The following is a 22,504-nucleotide window of genomic DNA, read 5'->3' on the forward strand; positions in this document are numbered from 1 at the left end:
CTGTACCACAAATTGAGCTGTTTCTCCCACCACCTCCAGTCCATAATGTTACGGCTGAGTTTTTAGGAAATGGCAGAAGCCGAGTGTAGCCTCTTAAGAATGCTGTTAGAAAAAGCGGATTCATCCAGTTCTTACTTGCTCAGTCAGCAGGTGACTTCATAGGAAAGTGGCTTGCAGGGTTTTTCTGTTTCTTATCTAAAGTCATTCTCTCCTGACTTTACATTTCTGCTTAACAGGCACTTATATCATCTTTGCCAGATGTTTCCTGAATCTGCAAGTGACGCTATCAAATTTGTTCTCCGAGATGCGATGCATGAGATGGAAGAAATGATTGAGACCAAAGGCCGGGCGGCATTGCCAGGGTTGGACGTGGTAAGCAGAGTTCAGTCTAGGCACTGCCCCTGCCACAGAAGTTCTGTTTGGCATCACAGAAGGTAGACGATGGGTATGATGCTCTTGGCCGTGCCCTGTGCTTCCAGGGTGATGTGGAGTGAGCTGCGCTGCAGCGAGGGTGATCTGGAATGAGCTGCGCTGCAGCAAGGGTGATCTGGAGTGAGCTGCGCGGCAGCGAGGGTGATCTGGAATGAGCTCGCTGCAGCGCGGGTGATCTGGAGTGAGCTGCACAGCAGCGAGAGTGACCTTGAGTGAGAGTGCATTGCAGCGAGGGTGATCTGGAATGAGCTCGCTGCAGGGAGGGTGACCTTGAGTGAGAGTGCATTGCAGCGAGGGTGATGTGGAGTGAGCTGCACAGCAGCGAGAGTGACCTTGAGTGAGAGTGCAGGGGGGGATGGTGGCGGCGGAGGGTGACTGGGGAGTGAGCGGGGGTGACGGAGGGCGGGCGGAGGGTGACCTGAGTGAGGTGCATTGCAGCGAGGGTGATCTGGATGAGCTCGCGCAGCGAGGTGACCTTGAGTGAGAGTGCATTGCAGCGAGGGTGATCTGGAATGAGCTCGCTGCAGGAGGGTGACCTTGAGTGAGAGTGCATTGCAGCGAGGGTGATCTGGAATGAGCTCGCTGCAGGGAGGGTGACCTTGAGTGAGAGTGCATTGCAGCGAGGGTGATCTGGAATGAGCTCGCTGCAGGGAGGTGACCTTGAGTGAGAGTGCATTGCAGCAAGGGTGATCTGGAGTGAGCTGCACGGCAGCGAGGGTGACCTTGAGTGAGAGTGCACTGCGGCGAGGGTGATCTGGAATGAGCTGCACGGCAGCGAGGGTGACCTTGAGTGAGAGTGCATTGCAGCGAGGGTGATCTGGAGTGAGCTGCGCGGCAGCGAGGGTGACCTTGAGTGAGAGTGCATTGCAGCGAGGGTGATCTGGAGTGAGCTGCGCGGCAGCGAGCCTGGGAGGGGAGGGTGTTCCTCCACTAGCCATGGACTAACGTGTGGGTCGTACAGGGAAATTCTGGTTTGATTCCACGTGAATGGTGCTGTATTTCGTCCAGTGACAAAAATGTTGGAAGGCAAATAGAATCACGGTATTTTCCTTAAGGGCCTAAGCCTGTGGGCTGGTTTAAATTGGTCTTGGTTTCTATGTTATTCAAAGGTTGGGAGACATTTGAACGCTCTGAGATTTTTAACAATTTTATAACAGCCTCGTGCTGTATTTTCAGCTTTAGTAACTTTAAGGAAATACTTGCTGAGATATGCTCTTTCTTCTGTTGTCTGGTGTTTGTGTTGAAATGGATTCACAATAGTTAGCAGAAGCTTAAAAATGTAGGACTTAGGTTAGTGATTTTAATCAACTCCCCAAAACGTGATCTGAGCCCGTGTCTGTAACCATTGTTGACTGCTTTGAAGTCTTCATGGGCCTCAGTGTCCTCACTGCACGTTTAGCTGGTTGACCCATGGTGGTTGGACGCCTGTTGTGTGACACTGAGGCCAGAGCTCTGGGCCAGGGAGAAGCACCCTCTCCTCCCCAGATCCCGTTCTTGGCTCGGGAGTGTTTGTGGGGAGGGCATATGGATGGACTTCATTTACCTTCTTTAACCTGTGGGAACACTTTCTTTCCAGCTCATTTATTTGAAAATCACTGGGCTGCTGTTTCCAACTTCCGACTTCTGGCACCCAGTGGTGACCCCTGCCCTCGTGTGCCTGAGTCAGCTGCTCACCAAGGTGCGTCCTCTCCACATGCGGCAGGGGCCGGCCTGCTGCACCATGGGTGGCCAGAGCCACAGCCCCTCAGGGCCTTGTGGAACATGAGTGTGGCTGTTTAAGGGCCGCAGAGACTGAGCACTGGGGTTAGGCCTAAGAGGGCCCATCTAAAAGAGCCCCGGCCCCTGCAGCCCCAGATGTGGGTGGGAGTGGGAGGGCCTGGTTTGGCACCTCAAGGTTACAGATGGTGCTACCCCAGAAAACAACCTTTCAAGTTAGTAGTGAAGTTATCCAGTGTGATGATAAGGGCTTTTGTTCCCTTTTAGGCTTAAAAAGTTCAAGCTGTTCCTTTTTATTAGGCATATGATTGGTGCATGCTTACTGCAGTAATCGTACGCTCTATATGGGTGGAAGGAACTTTATAAATCAGTATAGCTCTGGCCGGGCACGGTGGCTCATGCCTGTAATCCCAGCACTTTCGGAGGCTGAGGCAGGCAGATCACCTGAGGTCGGGAGTTCAAGACCAGCCTGGCCAACATGGTGAAACCCCGTCTCTACTAAAAATACAAAAATTAGCTGGGTGTGGTGCCACATGCCTGTAATCCCAGCTACTCGAGAGACTGAGGCAGGAGAATCACTTGAACCAGGGAGGTGGAGGTTGCAGTGAGTCGAGATTGTGCCATTTCATTCCAGCCTGGGTGGTAAGAGTGAAACTCCGTCTCAGGGGAAAAAAATACCACTAAAGCTCTTTACCCTGTTTTCATCTCATTTGATCCTCTCGACACTGCTATAAGGTGCGGGGGTTCCCTCTGTGCTCGTGAAGCTCAGTGGGGTGTGTGGTTCATCAGGGAAGCCTGGTGGTTGGCCTAGCATGGCATGACATCGTCCCAGGACAGTGACCCTCCGTATGTTCCTTTCCAGTGCCCCATCCTGTCCCTCCAGGACGTGGTGAAGGGCCTGTTCGTGTGCTGCCTGTTCCTGGAGTATGTGGCTTTGTCCCAGAGGTTTATACCTGAGCTTATTAATTTTCTTCTTGGGATTCTTTACATAGCAACTCCAAACAAAGCAAGCCAAGGTGAGTTGATTTGAGGGAGCTTCCTACAAATATTTTATACTTTAGAATTTTTTTAAGTAGTTCATACTCATTGTAGAAAGTTTAGAATATGCAAAAGTAGAGGAAACACACAAACCTGCCACCCGTCACACTCTCTGTCCCTCTGCATGAGTGTGTGCATGCGCCACATGGGGAAAAGCAGTGCTACCGGTGACCTGTGCTGTCCAGTGCAGTCGCCAGTGGCCAGAGTCTGAACTGAGACGTGCCCCACCTGTGACATATGCCCAGGTGGGGAAGACTTAGTGCCAGAAATACTTAAAGTATCTTAATTTTTTGTATTATGTGTTAAAATCATAATATTTTGGTATTTGGGGTTAGATAAGATCTGTTAAAATCAATCTTTTTTTTCTCATGTGACAAGGCAGTGTGAAAGTTCTCGTGCAGCTCACACAGGCAGCGCTGCTATGTCGCTTCTGTAACGCTCTGAATTCAGGAGGGCGGGCGGCAAGAGCAGCGTTGGGATGAGGAGCAGTCTGCACACTGGCTGCCCTCCTGGGCCCTCCCCCCAGCCCCTGTGCTCTTCCCCCTTCCCCTGATGCCAGCCCTGCTCCTGGATGCTTCCTCAGCACTTGCTGCTTCCCTCTGGGAGGTGAGGAGCTCCACAACCTCTGTCCTGAGCTCTTCCATGTCTGTGGATGCCTCTCCCAGCCTGACCAGAGGCTGGACCTCAAGGCCAAGACCCCCACCCTCTATTTCCAGCTTACTGTGCAGTGCTAAGCGCCTGCATGTCCAGGGGACTGACCTGAGGAGCAGGTGCTGTGGCATCATTCACACCGCCAGCAGAGTCCCTTCTGAGAGGGGTCTGGGCCACTCCTCCGGTTCAGTACTCCCATTCTGCCACCCCCTGGCTCCCGAGGCTTGTCAGGCTCGGTGCTGGGTGCCAGAGGGGCGCGGCCGCCCGCATGCTCCCTGCCTCAGGGAGAGCCACCTGCAGATAGCTGCAGTCCCGCTTGTGAAGGGCTGCCACGGAACAGGCTGGGCACAGGTGGAGTCAGGGAAGGGGCGGGCATCTCGGCTTTGGGGAAGTGTGGGGCGGGGCCTGACCCACCGCCTTCCCCTCTCGCTTGGCCCGGCACCTCTGCCCCACTGTACCCGGTCCCCACCCCTCCCCCTGCAGCCACGCCCTCGGCCTGGATTGCCCTTCTCTGTGGCGAGTGGATTGACTCCTGCAGGCCCTACAGGCCTTTGCTGACGTCTGCCCCTCAGGCCTCTCCCGCCCTGCACTGTCACCCCCAACTGACTCTCCTGCCTCCCTCCTGCCCTGCTGCTTTCCTTTCTCGTGTTCTGTCTGGTCCATTTGCTCCTCTGGGTGCTGTGCACTGCCTGTCTCCCCGACAGGGGCAGGGACTTCAGTCTGTTCCTGGATGTGGCCTGAGCACCTCATCAGCCCCATGTGTGCCTAGTAGGCTCCAGGAACTCTGTGGCCAGCAGGCCTCTCAGGCAGGATCAGGCACTTGGCTCTCACTGCGCCCCCCGCCAAAGCTTTTCCCCTCCCCTGAGGTGTCCCTGCCCACGATGAAACCCTCAATGTCTGGCACAACCCAGAAACATAAAAATTGGTGTGCGTCTGTTAGCGAGTGAACTTCCACAGGCTTGGTGCCGCAGAGCCTGCCGGGAGCCCAGTAACCTTCAGGCCATCTCTGTCCTGTCGCACTTGGAATTCAGGTTCCACTCTGGTGCACCCTTTCAGAGCGCTTGGGAAGAACTCGGAACTGCTCGTGGTGTCTGCTAGAGAGGATGTGGCCACATGGCAGCAGAGCAGGCTCTCCCTCCGCTGGGCCAGCAGACTGAGGGCCCCGACTTCGACGGAGGCCAATCACATCCGGTACGTGAGGGGACCCCGCTTTGGGGTCTGTGCCCTACAGCACCCCCAGAGGCAGAAGCCACTCGTGCTTTCTGATGTGCTGTTCTTAGCAAACTTGCTGCCTGGCCGTTTGGTTTGATGGAGGGCGAAAGCCTTTCTGAGGCATGTTGGCTTGGTGTCCCTTTTTCATTTTCAAAATACATTTGCTTGATTTCATAAATCATAATTTGGAACCAAAAATGGAGCCGCCCCATCCCAGCTGGCGCTGCGGTTCCCACAGCCTTCCCTCCTGCGTTAGGCCTGACACTGAGCCTACCTTGCCCGTGGCTGTTTGGGCCCAACCCTGGCCGGCCAAGGTGACCACATGGGATTTTTCAGCCTAGTGGAAGTGGGGGAGTTCATTTTTGCCACGTTATTGGTTTTGTCAGTGACGAATAGAACAAGTTGGACCTCCTCTTGCCTCCTGCCCTCACAGACTGTCCTGCCTGGCCGTGGGCCTGGCCCTGCTGAAGCACTGTGTGCTCATGTACGGGTCCCTGCCATCCTTCCACGCCATCACGGGGCCTCTCCGAGCCCTCCTCACGGATCACCTGGCAGACTGCAGCCACCCACAGGAGCTCCAGGTGAGGCTTCCTGGCGACTAGGGTGCTCTGCCTGGGCTCAGACATGTCCCTGAGCTGGGGGCAAGCTGGTGGCATTTAGTCATTTGAGGCTGCAGCTGTAAGTCAACACCATCTTTGCAAAATCACAAACATGAAAGGGAAGTAAAATCATAGGAGTGGGCAGTGACGGTGAGCAGTGCTGGGCTGGAGTAAAGCAGATGCTGCATCTCAGGCGGTAGCTGGGAACTGTCGCCTTGTGTGCTGCCTCCAAGAGGCTGCACAGAGGGTGCACCAGCGCCCAGGGGTCAGCCCCTGCCAGGCCTGGATAGTCAGCTCTGAGGTGCGCTCTGCAGTCCCGGTGGGTTTTCCAAGGATGGTCTCACTATCCTGCAGAAGGTGACAGGAAGCCCCAAGGGCCAGTCTCAGCTGGACCCAAGAACAAGTCTTTGATGGCACATCCCGTCCTCTATAGGCCACTCCAAATTCACCTATGGCCTACCCGCCTCCCTGCCTTTCACCCTGACCCTGACAGGCTGAACCCTGCATCCACTTCCTGCTTGACATGGCTGTGGCTTGTGCCTTTCATCCTGCCCCAACCCTGCCCCTCGTTGGCCCGCACCAGCCCAGGATGCTGCTGGAGCTGAAGGCATCAGTGCCATGTCCGCAGCTACCCCCACAGGGATGCCCCACACCACCAGCACAGCCCTGGCAGCCTTGCCTCATGCCTTCCCCTCATGCACTCCAGCCTCCTCGCAGGCCTGGCTCTGTCTCTGGAGTAGTTGTTCTCTGCACCTGGAACTCCCCACAGCCATGCTGCTCACGCCCACACCCTTGGGAAGCCAGGCCTTCCCTGGCCCACACTGTGCCACGCTCCGTGTCTTGTCTGTGGTGCTGACCCCCGGGCACGTTACACCATCCTTGTCTCTGCCCCACTAGGATGAGAGTTCCATGAGGACAGCAACTGGGCCCGTTCCCGGCCAGGTCCCTGGAGCATAGAGCAGACAAGCTAGCTATCACAGACTCCCGTCGCCTGGTCAAAGGCTGATGAGGATGACATGTGAGCCCCGCCCCTTATCCTGTATCCACTTCCTGCTGATGTGGCTGTGGCTTGTGCCTTTTATTTAAAAGAATTTGGGGTGGCCTGGCTGCGGGGCACAACAGGGCTCGTGGTCTAGGTAGACTGGGCCAGTCAAGGCCCTTGAGTTTGGTCTCCATGGAGACGAGGCATTCTGGCACTCGAACGTTCCATCCACATGGGCCCAAGAGTGGCTGTGTCTGTGGGTGCAGCCAGGGCTCCAGGACACACCTGTGCAGGAGAAAGCGGATAGGACCAACCGCAGTGAACTGGCTTTTGGGAGATTCCTCAGAAGCCACCAGCCAACTCTTCTGGAAGCCAAGGTCTTGGTGAAAGTGGGTCTTAACCATCTGGTCCTGTTGGCTTGAAAATAAGGTCAAACTGCCAAGACTGGTAGAAACCCTGCCCTGCCTGGCACCCGGCGTCAGTTTGCACACCTGGGCTCTAGCATGCATGCGGCCCCCCACGGCAGAAAGGGGTTCTCCCGTGAGCCTTCTCATGAAGCAAGTGGCTCATGGCCTTTGGTGCCAAATTTGTCTGGAAAAGAGGAGTTCTGTTGACATTTCTGGCTGTGAGGAGCACAGACTATGGTGACCTCCAACTCCCCGAGTCCCCTCCTTTCAGAGCGTGCTCTCAGGGGCCAGCACACGGCCCTCCCTCATCAGGAAGACAGTGGCTTTACTTTGTTCCGGCTGTGCCAGGCCTTCAGCAGCCACAGCCTTGGCTTCCCCCCCAGCCCACTGGTAGGTGCACAGCAAGGGCACCATCCTGCTGCGGGGAGCTCGCAGCACTGTCCTCACGCCTTGACACCGCAGAACCCGTGCGTGGAGCTCAGCGCACGCAGCAGGTGAGTCATCGCAGTCGGGGATTTCGTGTTTTTCAGGAGCTGTGTCAGAGCACACTGACCGAAATGGAAAGCCAGAAGCAGCTCTGCCGGCCGCTGACCTGTGAGAAGAGCAAGCCCGTCCCACTGAAGCTTTTCACGCCCCGGCTGGTCAAAGTGTGGGTGTTGGCAGCACCTCCCTGGGAGGCCGGGGCTGTGGGCTCAGTGGGAGCTGATGGGGGGCGTCTGCCAGTTCTGCAGTTGAGCAGATGACTACGGAGTGAAGCCACACTCCCAAGCAGGCTCTGGCTGAGAGGTGGGGACAGACTCTTCCTTCCTTAACAGTGGCTTTCTGATCGCAGCCTCGAGTTTGGAAGAAAACAAGGCAGTAGTAAGGAGGAACAGGAAAGGAAGAGGCTGATCCACAAACACAAGCGTGAATTTAAAGGGGCCGTTCGAGAAATCCGCAAGGACAATCAGTTCCTGGCGAGGATGCAACTCTCAGAAATCATGGAACGGTGAGGGGGACGTGTGTGCGTGACACGACTGTGGTGTCACTCAGCTTTGGTGCCGTCTGGCCCTGGGCAGAGCACCAGGCACCTGGCATCCCACAGCCTTGGCTCTGGCTGGGGGTTGGAGCCAGGCAGGTTCGCTTCCCCGTTTGAACTGAACGTGGCCACGGTGGCTAATGTGGTTCTGATGTGGGAGAGAGAGGGCAAGACGCTCCCCAAGAACTAATTCACAAATGGGCACTTGCCTTTTGTTTCTTTCAGGGATGCGGAAAGAAAGCGGAAAGTAAAGCAGCTTTTTAACAGCCTGGCCACACAGGAAGGCGAATGGAAGGCTCTGAAGAGGAAGAAGTTCAAAAAATAAATTACACTTTATAAATTAGGCAAGGAAATACTGGACATTACCTCACATCTGCAATTCCAACCCTCTGGGAGGCCAAGGCAGGGAGACTGCTTCAGCCCAGGAGTGCAAGACCAGCCTGGGCAACACAGGAAGACCCTGTCTCTACCAAAAAAATATAAAAATTAGCCAAGTGTGGTGGCACACACCTGTAGTCCCAACTACTCGGGAGGCTGAAGCAGGAGGACTGCTTGAGCTGAGTCGAAGGTTACAGTGAGCCATGATTGAGCCACTGCACTCCAGCCTCGGCCACAGTGCGAGACCGTGTCACTTAAAAAATTTTTTTTGAGACAGAGTTTCGCTCTTGTTGCTCGGGCTGGAGTGCAATGGCACAACCTCCACCTCCTGGGTTCAAGCGATTTTCCTGCCTCAGCCTCCCGAGTAGCTGGGATTACAGGCATGTGCCACCATGCCCAGCTAATTTTGTATTTTTAGTAGAGACGGGGTTTCTCCATGTTGGTCAGGCTGGTCTCGAACTCCCGACCTCAGGTAATCCACCTGCCTTGGCCTCCCAAAGTGCTGGGATTATAGGTGTGAGCCACAGCACCCAGCCAAAAAAGTAATTTTTTTTTTAGAGTAATCTGTAATGTTGGTGTGATTCCAACCTCCAGCTCCCCGCCCCCCCCACCCCGCCTTCGGTTTTGTTCCTGTTAAAACATCGCCTGATGAAATAGAATGAATCCTGAAATGCTGCTCTGGGATCGGGAATGGTCTGCGTGATGTCAGCTGCAACTGGTTCACTGCATCTGGACAAGTCTCATGGTGACTGGGGATTCTGGCCAGTGTAATTTCTGTCAACCACGGACGTTTGCCTTCATGTGTAGAATTTAGACTGCTGTTATGCAAATTATATTTTCAATTATAAATGAAACAAGTTTGCAGATAGCTTAGAAATCGGAGAAGGGAAACCACCCACAGTCCCTCTGCTGGAACAGCCACAGTTGGCCTTGTCCTACTTACGTCCTTCAGTGGATGCTTCTGGGTGCTGGGGTCCTCCATTCAGGACATTGCACTGTGGGAGGTTGGAGGAGCCTGGGTTGCGTCTGTGCCGACCTGGGATGCAGTTTCAGGTCAGAATCAGAAGATGTGCAAGTTACACATGAGACAGCTTTTTAAAGTGCTTTTCGCCTGCACTAATCAAGAGGGAGGTCAGCCCTCAGGTGTGCTGGACCCGGGAGGGGCTGTGAGCCCCTTGAACTTCACAAGCTGGCCAGGGAGCCATATCCTGAACGCCACTGCCGCTTCCTCACGGTGCAAGGCTTGTTGGGACCTGCTACCTTGCTGAGGGCAGTGCTGAAGTAGGTTTCCCTGTACCAATGCAGTATGCAGTCTTGCAGGCCGAGGCATTCCCCAGGTGACAACGGAGCCCCTGCCGGGCTACAGGCCAGGACAAACACGGAGCTTGTGTCCTTAGCCGGCATCCCAGGAAAGAAGCCCGGGGTCAAGTTCACACCTCAGGAGACCACACTGACCAGCCCGGCCCAGGCTGCCCTAGTACATGCATGAAGCATCGCTGAGGTCACACGTCTGGCCACGGCGATCACAGTGAGATGTGAGGATTAACCACACTAGGACTGGGAGTTGAGGAAGGTGACAAGGACCCGGTTCCGGCTTCTAATGGGGTGTGGGGTCTTTGAGCAAGGAAGAAGTTGCTGGGGAGAATGAGTCTGGCTTTGTTCTTGTTGGGAGGTGTTCAAGCCATGGCTGGACCAGAGCATGAGCCCTCCTCAGTGTGAGAGGCAGTTGCTGCCGCGGTTGGGCTGCCTGATAGGCCTGGAGCTCAGAATGAGTCAGTCTCCCTCTGGAAAGCGCAAGATAGAGACAGCGCTGGTGGCAGCCGGGCTGAAGCCAGCAGCTTAAAGATAAGGCTCAGGCCCTGACGGGGGAATCTTATCCAGCCTCCCCAGATGGCTCAGAGACAGGTCTGGCAGGTGCACGGATCCACAAATCTAGAAGGGTCTGGGGTTGTCACATCCACCAACTAGGCTGGCTGTCTATATACACTTTGTCACTGTGTAGGCCCAGGATGCTGTTAACATCAACAGCTGCAGGATTTCACCCATCTACAAATTTTCTCTGCCACACGGCTACTGCCACTTTAATTCACCAAGCCAAGCCCTTGCACTCAGGACCCTGCCCCAACCCTCTTTGGCCAAGCACAGAGGAAAAGAACAGGACAGAAAAAAAAGTGGGACCGGACCAGGCACCTGGCTCTCCGCTGAAGCCTTGCTATCCAATCCAGGACAGAAGGTGCCGGCAGCAAGCTCATACACTCTAGCTGTGTGTCATGTCATTGAAGAGGGTGGGTGATACAGCTGGAAGGGTGGATAAAAGTGTAACTGCCCAATGGGTTCCCCTTCCCTGTTACCTAGACAGCCAATTTATCAAGAAAGGGCATTTGCAACGGAGAAAAAGTAATTCACGCAGAGCTAGCTGTGTGGGAGACTGGAGTTTTACTATTACTCAGTCTCCCTGAGCATTTGGGGTTTGGAGTTTTTAAAGATAAGCGGGTGGGCGGGGGGCAGCCAGTGAGTCAGAAGTACCGATTGGTCGGTCAGAGATGAAATCTCTCGCACTGAGCCAGTTCCTGGGCTCCACAAGATCAGATGAGCCTGGGTGGTGCCAGCTGACCCATCAAGTACTGATCTGCGGCTTTACAATAGTGATGTTATCGCCAGGAGCAGTTTGGGGAGGGTCAGAACCCTGTAGCCTCTAGCTGCATGACTCCTCAACCATAGTTTCTAATTTTGTGGCTAATCTAGTCCCCAGGAAAAGTTTCTTTTGGGAAAGGGCTGTTACCATCTTTGTTTTAAACTAAGTTCCAAAGTTCAACCTACGCCCAGGAATAAACAAGGAGAACATGGAGGTTAGAAGCAAGATGGAGTTGGTTGTCTCACTGGTCAAATTTTGCAATGGCAGTTTCATAGGGATGCCTGTCCTCTGGGGAAAAAGCTAGTAACAGGTTGTCTTTTTGGCTGCAGGTGGAAAACTGCATCTATTAGGCAGAGGTGGGGCTTTGTTCTTACCCGCAATTGGAAGTTCTCTATGGTGTAAAGGCAGTGTGTGTGCCACCTGATTGCTTTCTGTCAGGCCTCTGAGCCCAAGCCAAGCCATTGCATCCCCTGTGACTTGCACGTATACATCCAGATGGCCTGAAGTAACTGAAGATCCACAAATTGAAAATAGCCTTAACTGATGACATTCCACCATTGTTATTTGTTTCTGCCCCACCCTAACTGATCAATGTACTTTGTAATCTCCCCCACCCTTAAGAAGGTTCTTTGTAATTCTCCCCACCCTTGAGAATGTACTTTGTGAGATCCACCCCTGCCGGCAAAACATTGCTCTTAACTTCACCGCCTATCCCAAAACCTTTAAGAGCTAATGATAATCCACCACCCTTTGCTGTCTTTTCGGACTCAGCCCACCTGCACCCAGGTGAAATAAACAGCCATGTTGCTCACACAGAGCCTGTTTGGTGGTCTCTTCACACGGACGCACATGAAATTTGGTGCCGTGACTCGAATCGGGGGACCTCCCTTGGGAGATCAATCCCCTGTCCTCTTGCTCTTTGCTCCGTGAGAAAGATCCACCTACGACCTCAGGTCCTCAGACCAACCAGCCCAAGAAACAGCTCACCAATTTCAAATCCGGTAAGTGGCCTCTTACTCTCTTCTCCAACTTCCCTCACTATCCCTCAACTGCTTTCTCCTTTCAATATTGGCGCCACACTTCAATCTCTCCCTTCTCTTAATTTCAATTCTTTTCATTTTCTGGTAGAGACAAAGGAGACACGTTTTATCTGTGGACTCAAAAGTCCGGTGCCAGTCACGGACTGGGAAGGCAGCCTTCCCTTGGTGTTTAACCATTGCAGGGGCGCCTCTCTGATTATTCACCCATGTTTCAAAGTTGTCAGACCATGCAGGGACGGCCTGCCTTGGTCCTTCACCCTTAGCAGCAAGTTCCACTTTTCTGGGGGAAGGGCAAGTACCCCAAGCCCTTCTCTCCGTGTCTCTACCTTCTCCACCTTTCTGGGGGGCAAGAAACCCCCAACCCCTTCTCCTTCACCCTTAGCGGCAAGTCCCGCTTTTCTGGGGAAGGGGCAAGTACCCCAACCCCTTCTTCTCCTTGTCTCTACCCCTTCTCTGCTTTTCTAGGGGAGGGGCAAGTACCCCTCAACCCCTTCTCCTTCACCCTTAGCGGCAAGTCCCGCTTTTCTAGGGGGCAAGAACCCCCAATCCCCTATTTCTGTGCCCCAACCCCTTTCCCACTTTTCTGGAAGGTAAGAACCCCTTCCCGCCATGTCTCTACTCTCTCTTTTCTCTGGGCTTGCCTCCTTCACTATGGGCAACCTTCCACACTCCATTCCTCCTTCTTCTCCCTTAGCCTGTGTTCTCAAGAACTTAAAACCTCTTCAACTCACACCTGACCTAAAACCTAAATGCCTTATTTTCTTCTGCAATGCTGCTTGACCCCAATACAAACTCAACAGTAGTTCCAAATAGCCAGAAAACAGCACTTTGAATGTTTCCATCCTGCAAGATCTAAATAATTCTTGTCATAAAATAGGCAAATGGTCTGAGGTGCCTGACGTCGAGGCATTCTTTTACACATCAGTCCCTTCCTAGTCTCTGTGCCCAATGCAACTCATCCCAAATCTTTCTTCTTTCCCTCCTGCCTATCCCCTCAGTCCCAACCCCAAGTGTTCTAATCTTCCTTTTCTACAGACCCATCTGACCTCTCCCCTCACCAGGCCGAGCTAGGTCCCAATTCTCAGCCTCTGCTCCTCCACCCTATAATCCTTTTATCACCTCCCCTCCTCACACCCAGTCCGGCTTAGTTTCCTTCCGTGACTAGCCCTCCCCCACCTGCCCAGCAATTTATTCTTAAAACGGTGGCTGGAGCTAAAGGCATAGTCAAGGTTAATGCTCCTTTTTCTTTATCCCAAATCAGATAGCGTTTAGGCTCTTTTTCATCAAATAAAAAAATCCAGCCCAGTTCATGGCTCGTTTGGCAGCAACCCTGAGATGCTTTACGGCCCTAGACCCTAAAAGGTCAAAAGTCCGTCTTTATTCTCAATATACATTTTATTACCCAATCTGCTTGCGACATCAAATAAAACTCCAAAAATTAGAATCTGTCCCTCAAACCCCACAACAGGACTTAATTAACCTCACCTTCAAGGTGTACAATAACAGAAAAAAGTTGCAATTCCTTGCCTCCACTGTGAGACAAACCCCAGCCACATCTCCAGCACACAAGAACTTCCAAATGCCTGAACTGCAGCAGCCAGGCGTTCCTCCAGAACCTCCTCCCCCAGGAGCTTGCTACACGTGCCGGAAATCTGGCCACTGGGCCCGCAGCCCAGGATTCCTCCTAAGCCGTGTCCCATCTGTGCAGGACCCCACTGGAAATCGGACTGTTCAACTCACCTGGCAGCCACTCCCAGAGCCCGTGGAACTCTGGCCCAAGGCTCTCTGACTCCTTCCCAGATCTTCTCAGCTTAGCGGCTGAAGACTGACACTGCCCGATCGCCTCGGAAGCCCCCTAAACCATCATGGATGCCAAGCTTCGGGTAACTCTCACAGTGGAAGGTAAGCCCGTCCCCTTCTTAATAGGAGGCTACCCACTCCACATTACCTTCTTTTCAAGGGCCTGTTTCCCTTGCCTCCATAACTGTTGTGGGTATTGATGGCCAGGGTTCTAAACCTCTTAAAACTCCCCAACTCTGGTGCCAACTTAGACAATACTCTTTTAAGCACTCCTTTTTAGTTATCCCCACCTGCCCAGTTCCCTTATTAGGCCGAGACACTTTAACTAAATTATCTGCTTCCCTGACTATTCCTGGACTACAGCTGCATCTCATTGCCGCCCTTCTCCCCATCCCAAAGCCTCCTTCGCGTCTTCCTGTCATATCCCCCCACCTTAACCCACAAGTATGGGACATCTCTACTCCTTCCCTGGCAACCGATCACATACCTATTACCATCCCATTGAAACCTAATCACCCTTACCCCACTCAACACCAATATCTCATCCCACAGCACACTTTAAAAGGATTAAAGCCTGTTATCACTCACCTGCTACAGCATGGGCTTCTAAAACCTATAAACTCTCCTTACAATTCCCCCATTTTACCTGTCCAAAAACCAGACAAAGCTTACAAGTTAGTTCAGAATCTGCACCTTATCAACCAAATCGTTTTGCCAATCCACCCCATGGTGCCAAACCCATATACTCTCCTATCCTCAATACCTCCCTCTACTACCCATTATTCTGTTCTGGATCTCAAACATGCTTTCTTTACTATTCCTTTGCACCCTTCATCCCAGCCTCTCTTTGCTTTCACTTTGACCCTAACACCCATTAGGCTCAGCAAATTACCTGGGCTGTACTGCTGCAAGGCTTCACAGACAGCCCCCATTACTTCATCAAGCCCAAATTTCATCCTCATCTGTTACCTATCTCGGCATAATTCTCATAAAAACACACATGCTCTCCCTGCTGATCGTGTCGGATTAATCTCCCAAACCTCAATACCTTACAAAACAACAACTCCTTTCCTTCCTAGGCATGGTTAGTGCAGTCAGAATTCTTACACAAGATCCAGGACCACACCCTGTAGCCTTTCTGTGCAAACAACTTGACCTTACTGTTTTAGCCTAGCCCTCATGTGTGCGTGCAGCAGCTGCCGCTGCTTTAATACTTTTAGAGGCCCTAAAAATCACAAACTATGCTCAACTCACTCTCTACATTTCTCATAACTTCCAAAACCTATTTTCTTCCTCATACCTGACGCATATACTTCCTGCTCCCCGGCTCCTTCAGCTGTACTCACTCTTTGTTAAGTCCCACAATTACCATTGTTCCTGGCCCGGACTTCAATCCGGCCTCCCACATTATTCCTGATACCACACCTGACCCTCATGATGGTATCTCTCTGATCCACCTGATATTCACCCCATGTCCCCACATTTCCTTCTTCCCTGTTTCTCACCCTGATCATGCTTGATTTATTGATGGCAGTTCCACCAGGCCTAATCGCCACACACCAGCAAAGGCAGGCTATGCTACAGTACAAGCCACTAGCCCGCCTCTTAGAACCTCTCATTTCTTTTCCATCATGGAAATCTATCCTCAAGGAAATAACTTCTCAGCGTTCCATCTGCTATTCTACTACTCCTCAGGGATTATTCAGGCCCCCTCCCTTCCCTACACATCAAGCTTGAAGATTTGCCCCCACCCAGGACTGGCAAATTAGCTTTACTCAACATGCCCCGAGTCAGACAACTAAAATACCTCTTAGTCCAGGTAGACACTTTCACTAGATAAGTAGAGGCCTTTCCTATAGGGTCTTAAAAGGCCACCACGGTCATTTCTTCCCTTCTGTCAGACATAATTCCTCAGTTAGCCTTCCCACCTCTATACAGTCTGATAACAGACCAGCCTTTATTAGTCAAATCAGCCAAGCAGTTTTTCAGGCTCTTAGTATTCAGTGAAACCTTTATATCTCTTACGGTCCTCCGTCTTCAAGAAAAGTAGAACGGACTAAAGGTCTTTTAAAAACACACCCCACCAAGCTCAGCCACCAACTTAAAAAGGACTGGACAATACTTTTACTACTTTCCCTTCTCAGAAGTCAGACCTGTCCTCGGAATGCTACAAGGTACAGCCCATTTGAGCTCCTGCATAGACGCTCCTTTTTATTAGGCCCCCGTCTCATTCCAGACACCAGACCAACTTACACTGTGCCCCAAAAAAACCTGTCCTCCCTACTATCTTCTGTCTAGTCATATTCCTATTCACCGTTCTCAACTACTCATACACGCCCTGCTCTTGTTTACACTGCCAGTTTACACTGTTTCTCCAAGCCATCACAGCTGATATCTCCTGGTGCTATCCCCAAACTGCCACTCTAAACTCTTGTAGTAAATACATAATCTTTGCTGGCAGGACTATGCTGAATCTCCTTAGGCACTCTCTAATCAGATGTCCTAGGTCCTCCCAATTCTTAGACATTTTATACCTGTTTTTCTCCTTCTCTTATTCCATTTAGTTTCTCAATTCATCCAAAACCGTATCCAGGCCATCACCAATCATTCTATACGACAAATGTTTCTTCTGACATCCCCACAATATCACCCCTTACCACAAGACCTCCCTTCAGCTTAATCTCTCCTACTCTAGGTTCCCACGCTGCCCCTAATCCCGCTTGAAGCAGCCCTGAGAAACATCGCCCATTCTCTCTCCATACCACCCCCAAAAATTTTTCGCCACCCCAACACTTCAACACTATTTTATTTTTCTTATTAATATACGAAGGCAGGAATGTCAGGCCTCTGAGCCCAAGCCAAGCCATCGCATCCCCTGTGACTTGCACGTATACGCCCAGATGGCCTGAAGTAACTGAAGATCCACAAAAGTAAAAACAGCCTTAACTGATGACATTCCACCATTGTAATTTGTTTCTGCCCCACCCTAACTGATTAATGTACTTTGTAATCTCCCCCACCCTTAACAAGGTTCTTTGTAATTCTCCCCACCCTGGAGAATGTACTTTGTGAGATCCACCCCTGCCCGCAAAACACTGCTCTTAACATCACTGCCTATCCCAAAACCTGTAAGAGCTAATGATAATCCATCTCCCTCAGCTGACTCTCTTTTCCGACTCAGCCCGTCTGCACCCAGGTGAAATAAACAGCCATGTCGCTCACACAAAGCCTGTTTGGTGGTCTCCACACGGACGCGCATGAAACTTTCCCCATGTGTATCTGGTTGGGGTCGGCCACAAGAGAATTCGAAAGCAAGGTGGGAGGGGAGGGGGGAGCTGGCTACAGGCCAGGCGTTGGCGCGGTTCCTTGACTGCTCCAGCCAGGCCCAAAGCTTCTCCTGCCTAAAACTCCTCCTGCCCAGGAGGACCGTTTCCTCCAGCGTGGGTCAGGTGCTTCTGCGCCCGGAAAGAGCGCCAGCTCCTCCTTCGGGTGAACCAGGCAGGGAGCGGGGCTGCAGGCACAGGCCCAGGAGGCCAAAAAGGTGCCAACCGGGTCCTGTGGCTTTCAGTTGTCTCTGCCCACCCAATTCACACCATCTTTCCCCCTCAGCCGCTTGTCCTGGGACTTCAGGCTCAGCACCAAACACAGCAAAAGTAGCTGCACAGAGACAGCGGGGTCGGCTCAGGCAGCCCGAGCAGAATGGCTGTGCTGCCGCCCCAGGCCCGCGGCCACCGCTGTATGTGTGGCAGGACTCAGCCCCCTGGCGTGGGACCCCGAAGCCCGCGGTCCTTCCACGGGGAGGGCCAGGCCCGCAGACGCAGAGGACGGGGGACAGGCTGCGCTGGCGCTCGACTGACGCCCCGCACACAAACCTCAGGCCCATGGGTCCGCTCCGCGGGGCAGGCGTCGTGGGCCCAAAGAGGCCAGGCCGGGAGTCTCGGCCTCGGGGTTACGCGGCGGCGGGCAGCTCTTCCGCTCCGGTCAGGGTGCTGCTAACCCACGGCCAAGCAGCGAGCCACAGGACCGGCGAAAACCCCGACACTGCCTCCCGCCGGAAGAGAACGTGCAGAGATGTTCGTCACTTCCGGGGGCGGGGCGTGGCCGGGCGTGGCCGTCCCGCCCCTGGCGGCGTGCCTGGCGCGGTGTTCCGCGTCTGTGCGACCGTCCATCCGGAGCGCGCCGCCAAGGCAGGTGCGGGGCGGGACGGGGGTGCGCGGGGTGGGGGGTGTAGGGGGCGCGCGGGGTGGGGGTGGGACAGGGGACGCGCGGGGTGGGGGAGGAGACGGGACCGGGGGTACGCGGGGGTGGGGCGGGTGGGAGGTGCGCAGGGTCAGGGAGTAGGGGGCGCGCGGGGTGTGGGGTTGGACCAGCGGCGCACGGGGTGGGGGCGGGACCGGGGTTGCGCGGGGTGGGGGCGGGACCGGGACGCACGCGGGATGGCGGGGTTGGGGGTGCTCCCGCGTCCGGTGTGCACCCCATGGCCCTCGCCAGGGAGGCCGAGTTCGGGCCAGGGGCCGGAATCTCGGCGCGTGGGCTGGGGTTGGGGTTGGGATCCGGATCCCCCGCGGCTTCAAGTTTCCTCTCTCGCTGTTAAGAGGGCGTGGGAGGCGCGGCCGTGGGGCGAGGTGGGGCCAGGTCCGCGATGTGCTCACCCTGGTCCCTCGGGACCGTTGCCTTTGCGGTTGCGATTTGTTGTGCAACCCCCGAAGCTTGCGTTTCCTGCTGCCTGGGGTCGGGGCGGGGGCATCGCGCAGACCAGAACGGCCCCTGCGTCGGTATGCCGGAGCCCCTGCCATCAGCCCCTTTAGGGTGCTCGCCGGCTGTCGGGTGTGGGGGCATGGCAGGCCCTGGAGGACTCGGCTTCCCCGCTCACACGACCCGCCGCACCCCAACCAGGCCAGGTCAGAGCAGCCCACCATGGGATGGGGAGGGGGTGGAGGCTGCACCCCGCGCCCACCCATCCACCAGCAACCGCCGGAGCGCCGCGTGGTCACCATTGTCTTCCTCGGCCTCCTGCTTGACCTCCTGGCCTTCACGCTGCTGCTGCCCCTGCTGCCCGGGCTGTTGGAGAGCCACGGCCGTGCCCACGTGAGTCCTTGCCCTGTGGCCCACAGTGCCCCCTGCCCCCCAGGCCCATCAGACCTCCCCAGTCCTTATCGTGCCTCCTCATCCCCTAGGACCCCCTCTATGGCTCCTGGCAGGGCTGGGTGGACTGGTTTGCCACCGCCATCGGGATGCCAGTGGAGAAGAGGTACAACAGCGTCCTGTTCGGAGGTATGGCTGGCTCTGTGCCCTTGGCGGGCCCTCTACGGTCCTGTCTTTGGTAGACATGGTCCAGCCCAGGCCCCTCCCCAATTCTCGGTCCTTCCCTTCCCGCTCCCTGGGCTGGCATCAGTCTGGTGCCCTTGCCCATACGTCCTGGCTTCTGGGCATGATCCCTTGCCTCCGCGTGTCATGTTCAGATCCTTCCTCATCTCTCCGTTGGGGCTCCCTCTGCTCAAGGGCCATGGTCTGTGAGTGTAGGGCCCAGCATGACTGGACCCTCAGGACAGGGCTGGACATTGGCCTTGAGGGCCCCGAGACCACAGCTCGTGGTGCGAGGCAGCCCCATGATGGTGACATCTGTCTCTCAGGTCTCATTGGCTCGGCCTTCTCTGTCCTGCAGTTTCTGTGTGCGCCACTCACTGGGGCCACCTCTGACTGCTTGGGGAGGCGCCCGGTGATGCTGCTGTGCCTGGTATGTCCCTGGGCCTGGGTGCCCATGGGGAAGCCTCCTCCCACCCAACCAGTAGCCCCATGGGGTTAGGTGGGGACAGGGAGGTGGCTGTGGGCCCCTCGTGGCCACTGGTTGGCCCTCATCACATCCTGGAGGGGGTTCTCTGAGGCATCAGTGGCTCCTGTTGCAGAGCCAGGCTTTCAAGGAGCTGATCCTGGCCCCTAGGAAGGCATTGAGAACACAAATGGCCCTCAGATGCTTCGAAATAGGGCAAGGTTGAGGGGTGTTGCCTGGGTTGCCAAGCCCTACTCTGAGCCACTCCTGGCCTTGTGACCACCCCTGCTCCTTGGCCCCTGCCCCTGGGCAGATGGGTGTGGCCACCTCATATGCAGTCTGGGCCACCTCTCGGAGCTTTGCGGCCTTCCTGGCCTCCAGGCTGATTGGGGGCATCAGCAAAGGGAACGTCAGCCTCTCCACAGCCATCGTTGCTGACCTGGGCTCGCCTCTGGCCCGAAGTCAAGGCATGGTAAATGCACAGGCTGGGCCTCTGGGGTCCCGGTGGGGACTTCTGGGCCTGGGTCTCCCTGTGCAGCTCAGGTGGTCTTTCCCTAGGCGGTCATTGGGGTGGCCTTCTCACTGGGCTTCACCCTGGGCCCTATGCTCGGAGCCTCCCTGCCCCTGGAAATGGCACCCTGGTTTGCCCTGCTCTTCGCAGCCTCCGACCTGCTGTTCATCTTCTGCTTCCTGCCAGAGACGCTGCCCCTGGAGAAACGGGTAGGGCTGCGGTCTGGGACCCACAGGCCCAGGGGCTGGGGGCTACATCCGTAGCGATGTAAAGTGCCCCGTGTGCCAGCCCCAGATGCCAGGGAGGCTGGGCCACTCTCTTGGTGTTGGGGCCCATGAGGCCACAGTCCGTGGGTTGCCAGGCCAGCAGCCGCTCTTGCAGGCTCTCCAATTCCATCCCCACAGGCGCCCTCTATCGCCCTGGGGTTCCGTGATGCAGCCGATCTGCTCAGCCCCCTGGCCCTGCTGCGCTTCTCGGCTGTCGCTCGTGGCCAGGACCCACCCTCTGGAGACAGTAAGGACTTGACCAACCCAAGTGTGGAGCCTGCTCTCCCTTGGGCTTCCCTGCTGTGGTCGCCTTCTCAGCGCGCTCCACCTCTCCCCAGGGCTCAGCAGCCTGCGCCGCCTGGGCCTAGTCTACTTCCTCTACCTCTTCCTGTTCTCGGGCCTGGAGTACACGCTGAGCTTCCTCACACACCAGCGCTTCCAGTTCAGTAGGTGGGTCCCCATCTGGGGACGGCCTGCTGTCTCCCTGAAATAACACCCCTGCTTCAGGGATGACCCCTTCCAACCCCCATCCCAGGAAACCTTGGCAGCCACTCTCGCCCTGGCCCTGCCCTGGGTGGCCCTGCCCGGGCTGCCCTGTCCAGGTGCCCTGCACTAACACACCCGCTCCCAGCCTACAGCAGGGGAAGATGTTTTTCCTCATCGGCCTCACCATGGCCACCATCCAGGGTGCCTATGCCCGGCGGATCCACCCTGGTGGGGAAGTTGCTGCCGTGAAGCGGGTAGGGGGCTCCTTCCAAAGCGGGTGGCAGGCAGTCCCCTGAGCCCTGCAGGGCACGGGCTGTGCTGAGGCTGCCGTACCCACCTGCAGGCCCTCCTGCTGCTGGTGCCTGCCTTCCTCCTCATCGGCTGGGGACGTTCTCTGCCCGTGCTGGGCCTGGGGCTGCTGCTCTACTCCTTTGGTGAGTGGCCCTGCCCCGGCAGGGGATCCGATGGGCAGCAGGGGCTGGGTGATGCGCCCTCCCCTGGGCTGACGGGCACCTCCTTGATGTCTCCCACCAGCCGCCGCCGTTGTGGTGCCCTGCCTGTCCTCCGTGGTCGCTGGCTATGGTGAGCGCCCTTCCCTCGGCTGAAGCCACCTGAGCGGGAGAAGGGCAGTGGTCCCTGACTGCGCCTCTCCCCACAGGCTCACCAGGGCAGAAGGGCACGGTCATGGGCACACTGCGCAGCCTAGGCGCTCTGGCCAGGGCCGCGGGGCCCCTGGTGGCTGCTTCAGGTGAGGGCGCGGGATGGTGCTGGGGCAGGCTCGGGGCCAAGCATCTGCCCTCGCCTCCCCATTGCCAGCCCCCTTGGGGCCTGGATGACGCCGCCGTCTCTCCGCAGTGTACTGGCTGGCCGGGGCCCAGGCCTGCTTCACCACGTGGTCCGGGCTGTTTTTGCTCCCCTTCTTCCTCCTGCAGAAGCTGAGTTATCCAGCACAGACGCTCAAGGCTGAGTAGCTGAGCCACTGTACCCAGGCTGTGGGCACCAGGCAGAGAGTGGGAGCCTAGGTCAGGCCCCTGCCCACTGCCTGACCCCCCCCCCCTTCCCAGTCCAGGGAGACCCTGTGGGTGGGGGCTGGCCCCTCAGCAGGAAGCTCAGGCAGCTCCCCCAGACTCACTCCTTCAATGACTCCAAGCTGCAGCACTCCAAGGCTGTCAGGGTTTCTGTTTGTTTTTTAAACTATGCACCAGGTTTCTGATGATGAAATAAAGCACCTGTTTTATACCAAGTGCCTTTCGCCATATATAGCCGTGCCTCTACCCACACCAGGAGAGGCAGCTGGAGCTGAATGAATGGCTCCACTGACCAGAAGGATCCAAGGCTCTTCAAGACCCTCAGTTTCCCCCTCTGCACAGTGGCAGCCTGGGGACTCAGGCAGGCCCCTCCAAGGCTGGGGTCAGCCCTGGCCAGGTGGTATCTGGCAGTGTGCCCCGCACCCTGGCAGGATGTCCCCAGCACAGAGCCCTCCCCATCAAACATGAGCACACAGTGACAGTGAGACTGGGACCATGGGGACAAGGACAGGCCAGCAGTTCCCTGGACACCCTG

The 22,504-nt window shown here is 55.6% G+C and overlaps 2 protein-coding genes and 1 long non-coding RNA gene across 8 annotated transcripts in view; 2 read left to right on the top strand and 1 right to left on the bottom strand.

Annotated features, from left to right (window-relative positions):
* Window positions 1–9,287, top strand: part of NOP14 (NOP14 nucleolar protein) — a 28,573-nt gene extending 19,286 nt beyond the window's left edge. The window contains exons 11-18 of the mRNA XM_012499671.2: window positions 237–372; window positions 2,009–2,110; window positions 3,011–3,164; window positions 4,869–5,028; window positions 5,483–5,630; window positions 7,568–7,686; window positions 7,870–8,025; window positions 8,281–9,287. Coding sequence (XP_012355125.2) covers window positions 237–372; window positions 2,009–2,110; window positions 3,011–3,164; window positions 4,869–5,028; window positions 5,483–5,630; window positions 7,568–7,686; window positions 7,870–8,025; window positions 8,281–8,380 — 1,075 coding nt within the window. The 3' untranslated portion in view covers window positions 8,381–9,287. The remainder of the gene's footprint in view (window positions 1–236; window positions 373–2,008; window positions 2,111–3,010; window positions 3,165–4,868; window positions 5,029–5,482; window positions 5,631–7,567; window positions 7,687–7,869; window positions 8,026–8,280) is intronic.
* LOC115831844 lies at window positions 8,030–17,954 on the bottom strand. The gene is made up of 3 exons (XR_004027336.1): window positions 17,781–17,954; window positions 9,377–9,469; window positions 8,030–8,353 (listed from the first exon to the last, which is right to left on the bottom strand). It is a non-coding gene; the product is annotated as an uncharacterized LOC115831844 (long non-coding RNA).
* A 39-nt stretch (window positions 17,955–17,993) lies between these two features.
* On the top strand, window positions 17,994–22,185 carry MFSD10 (major facilitator superfamily domain containing 10). 6 transcript variants are annotated; one of them, XM_030801212.1, is made up of 13 exons: window positions 17,994–18,099; window positions 18,805–18,996; window positions 19,086–19,182; window positions 19,542–19,645; window positions 19,992–20,150; window positions 20,237–20,398; window positions 20,594–20,702; window positions 20,794–20,905; window positions 21,087–21,195; window positions 21,285–21,375; window positions 21,476–21,523; window positions 21,600–21,689; window positions 21,874–22,185. In XM_030801212.1, the coding sequence occupies exons 2-13, from the start codon at window positions 18,826–18,828 to the stop codon at window positions 21,906–21,908; spliced, it is 1,287 nt and encodes a 428-aa protein (XP_030657072.1). In that variant the 5' UTR covers window positions 17,994–18,099; window positions 18,805–18,825; the 3' UTR covers window positions 21,909–22,185. The 6 variants fall into 6 exon arrangements, with proteins under 6 accessions (XP_030657072.1, XP_030657071.1, XP_030657070.1 ...); XM_030801211.1 differs by having other exon boundaries at window positions 21,797–22,184; XM_030801210.1 differs by having other exon boundaries at window positions 21,600–22,184.
* The last annotated feature ends 319 nt before the right edge of the window (window positions 22,186–22,504 follow it).

Source organism: Nomascus leucogenys, chromosome 20 (genome assembly GCF_006542625.1).
Source record: "Nomascus leucogenys isolate Asia chromosome 20, Asia_NLE_v1, whole genome shotgun sequence".
Taxonomy (NCBI): domain Eukaryota; kingdom Metazoa; phylum Chordata; class Mammalia; order Primates; family Hylobatidae; genus Nomascus; species Nomascus leucogenys.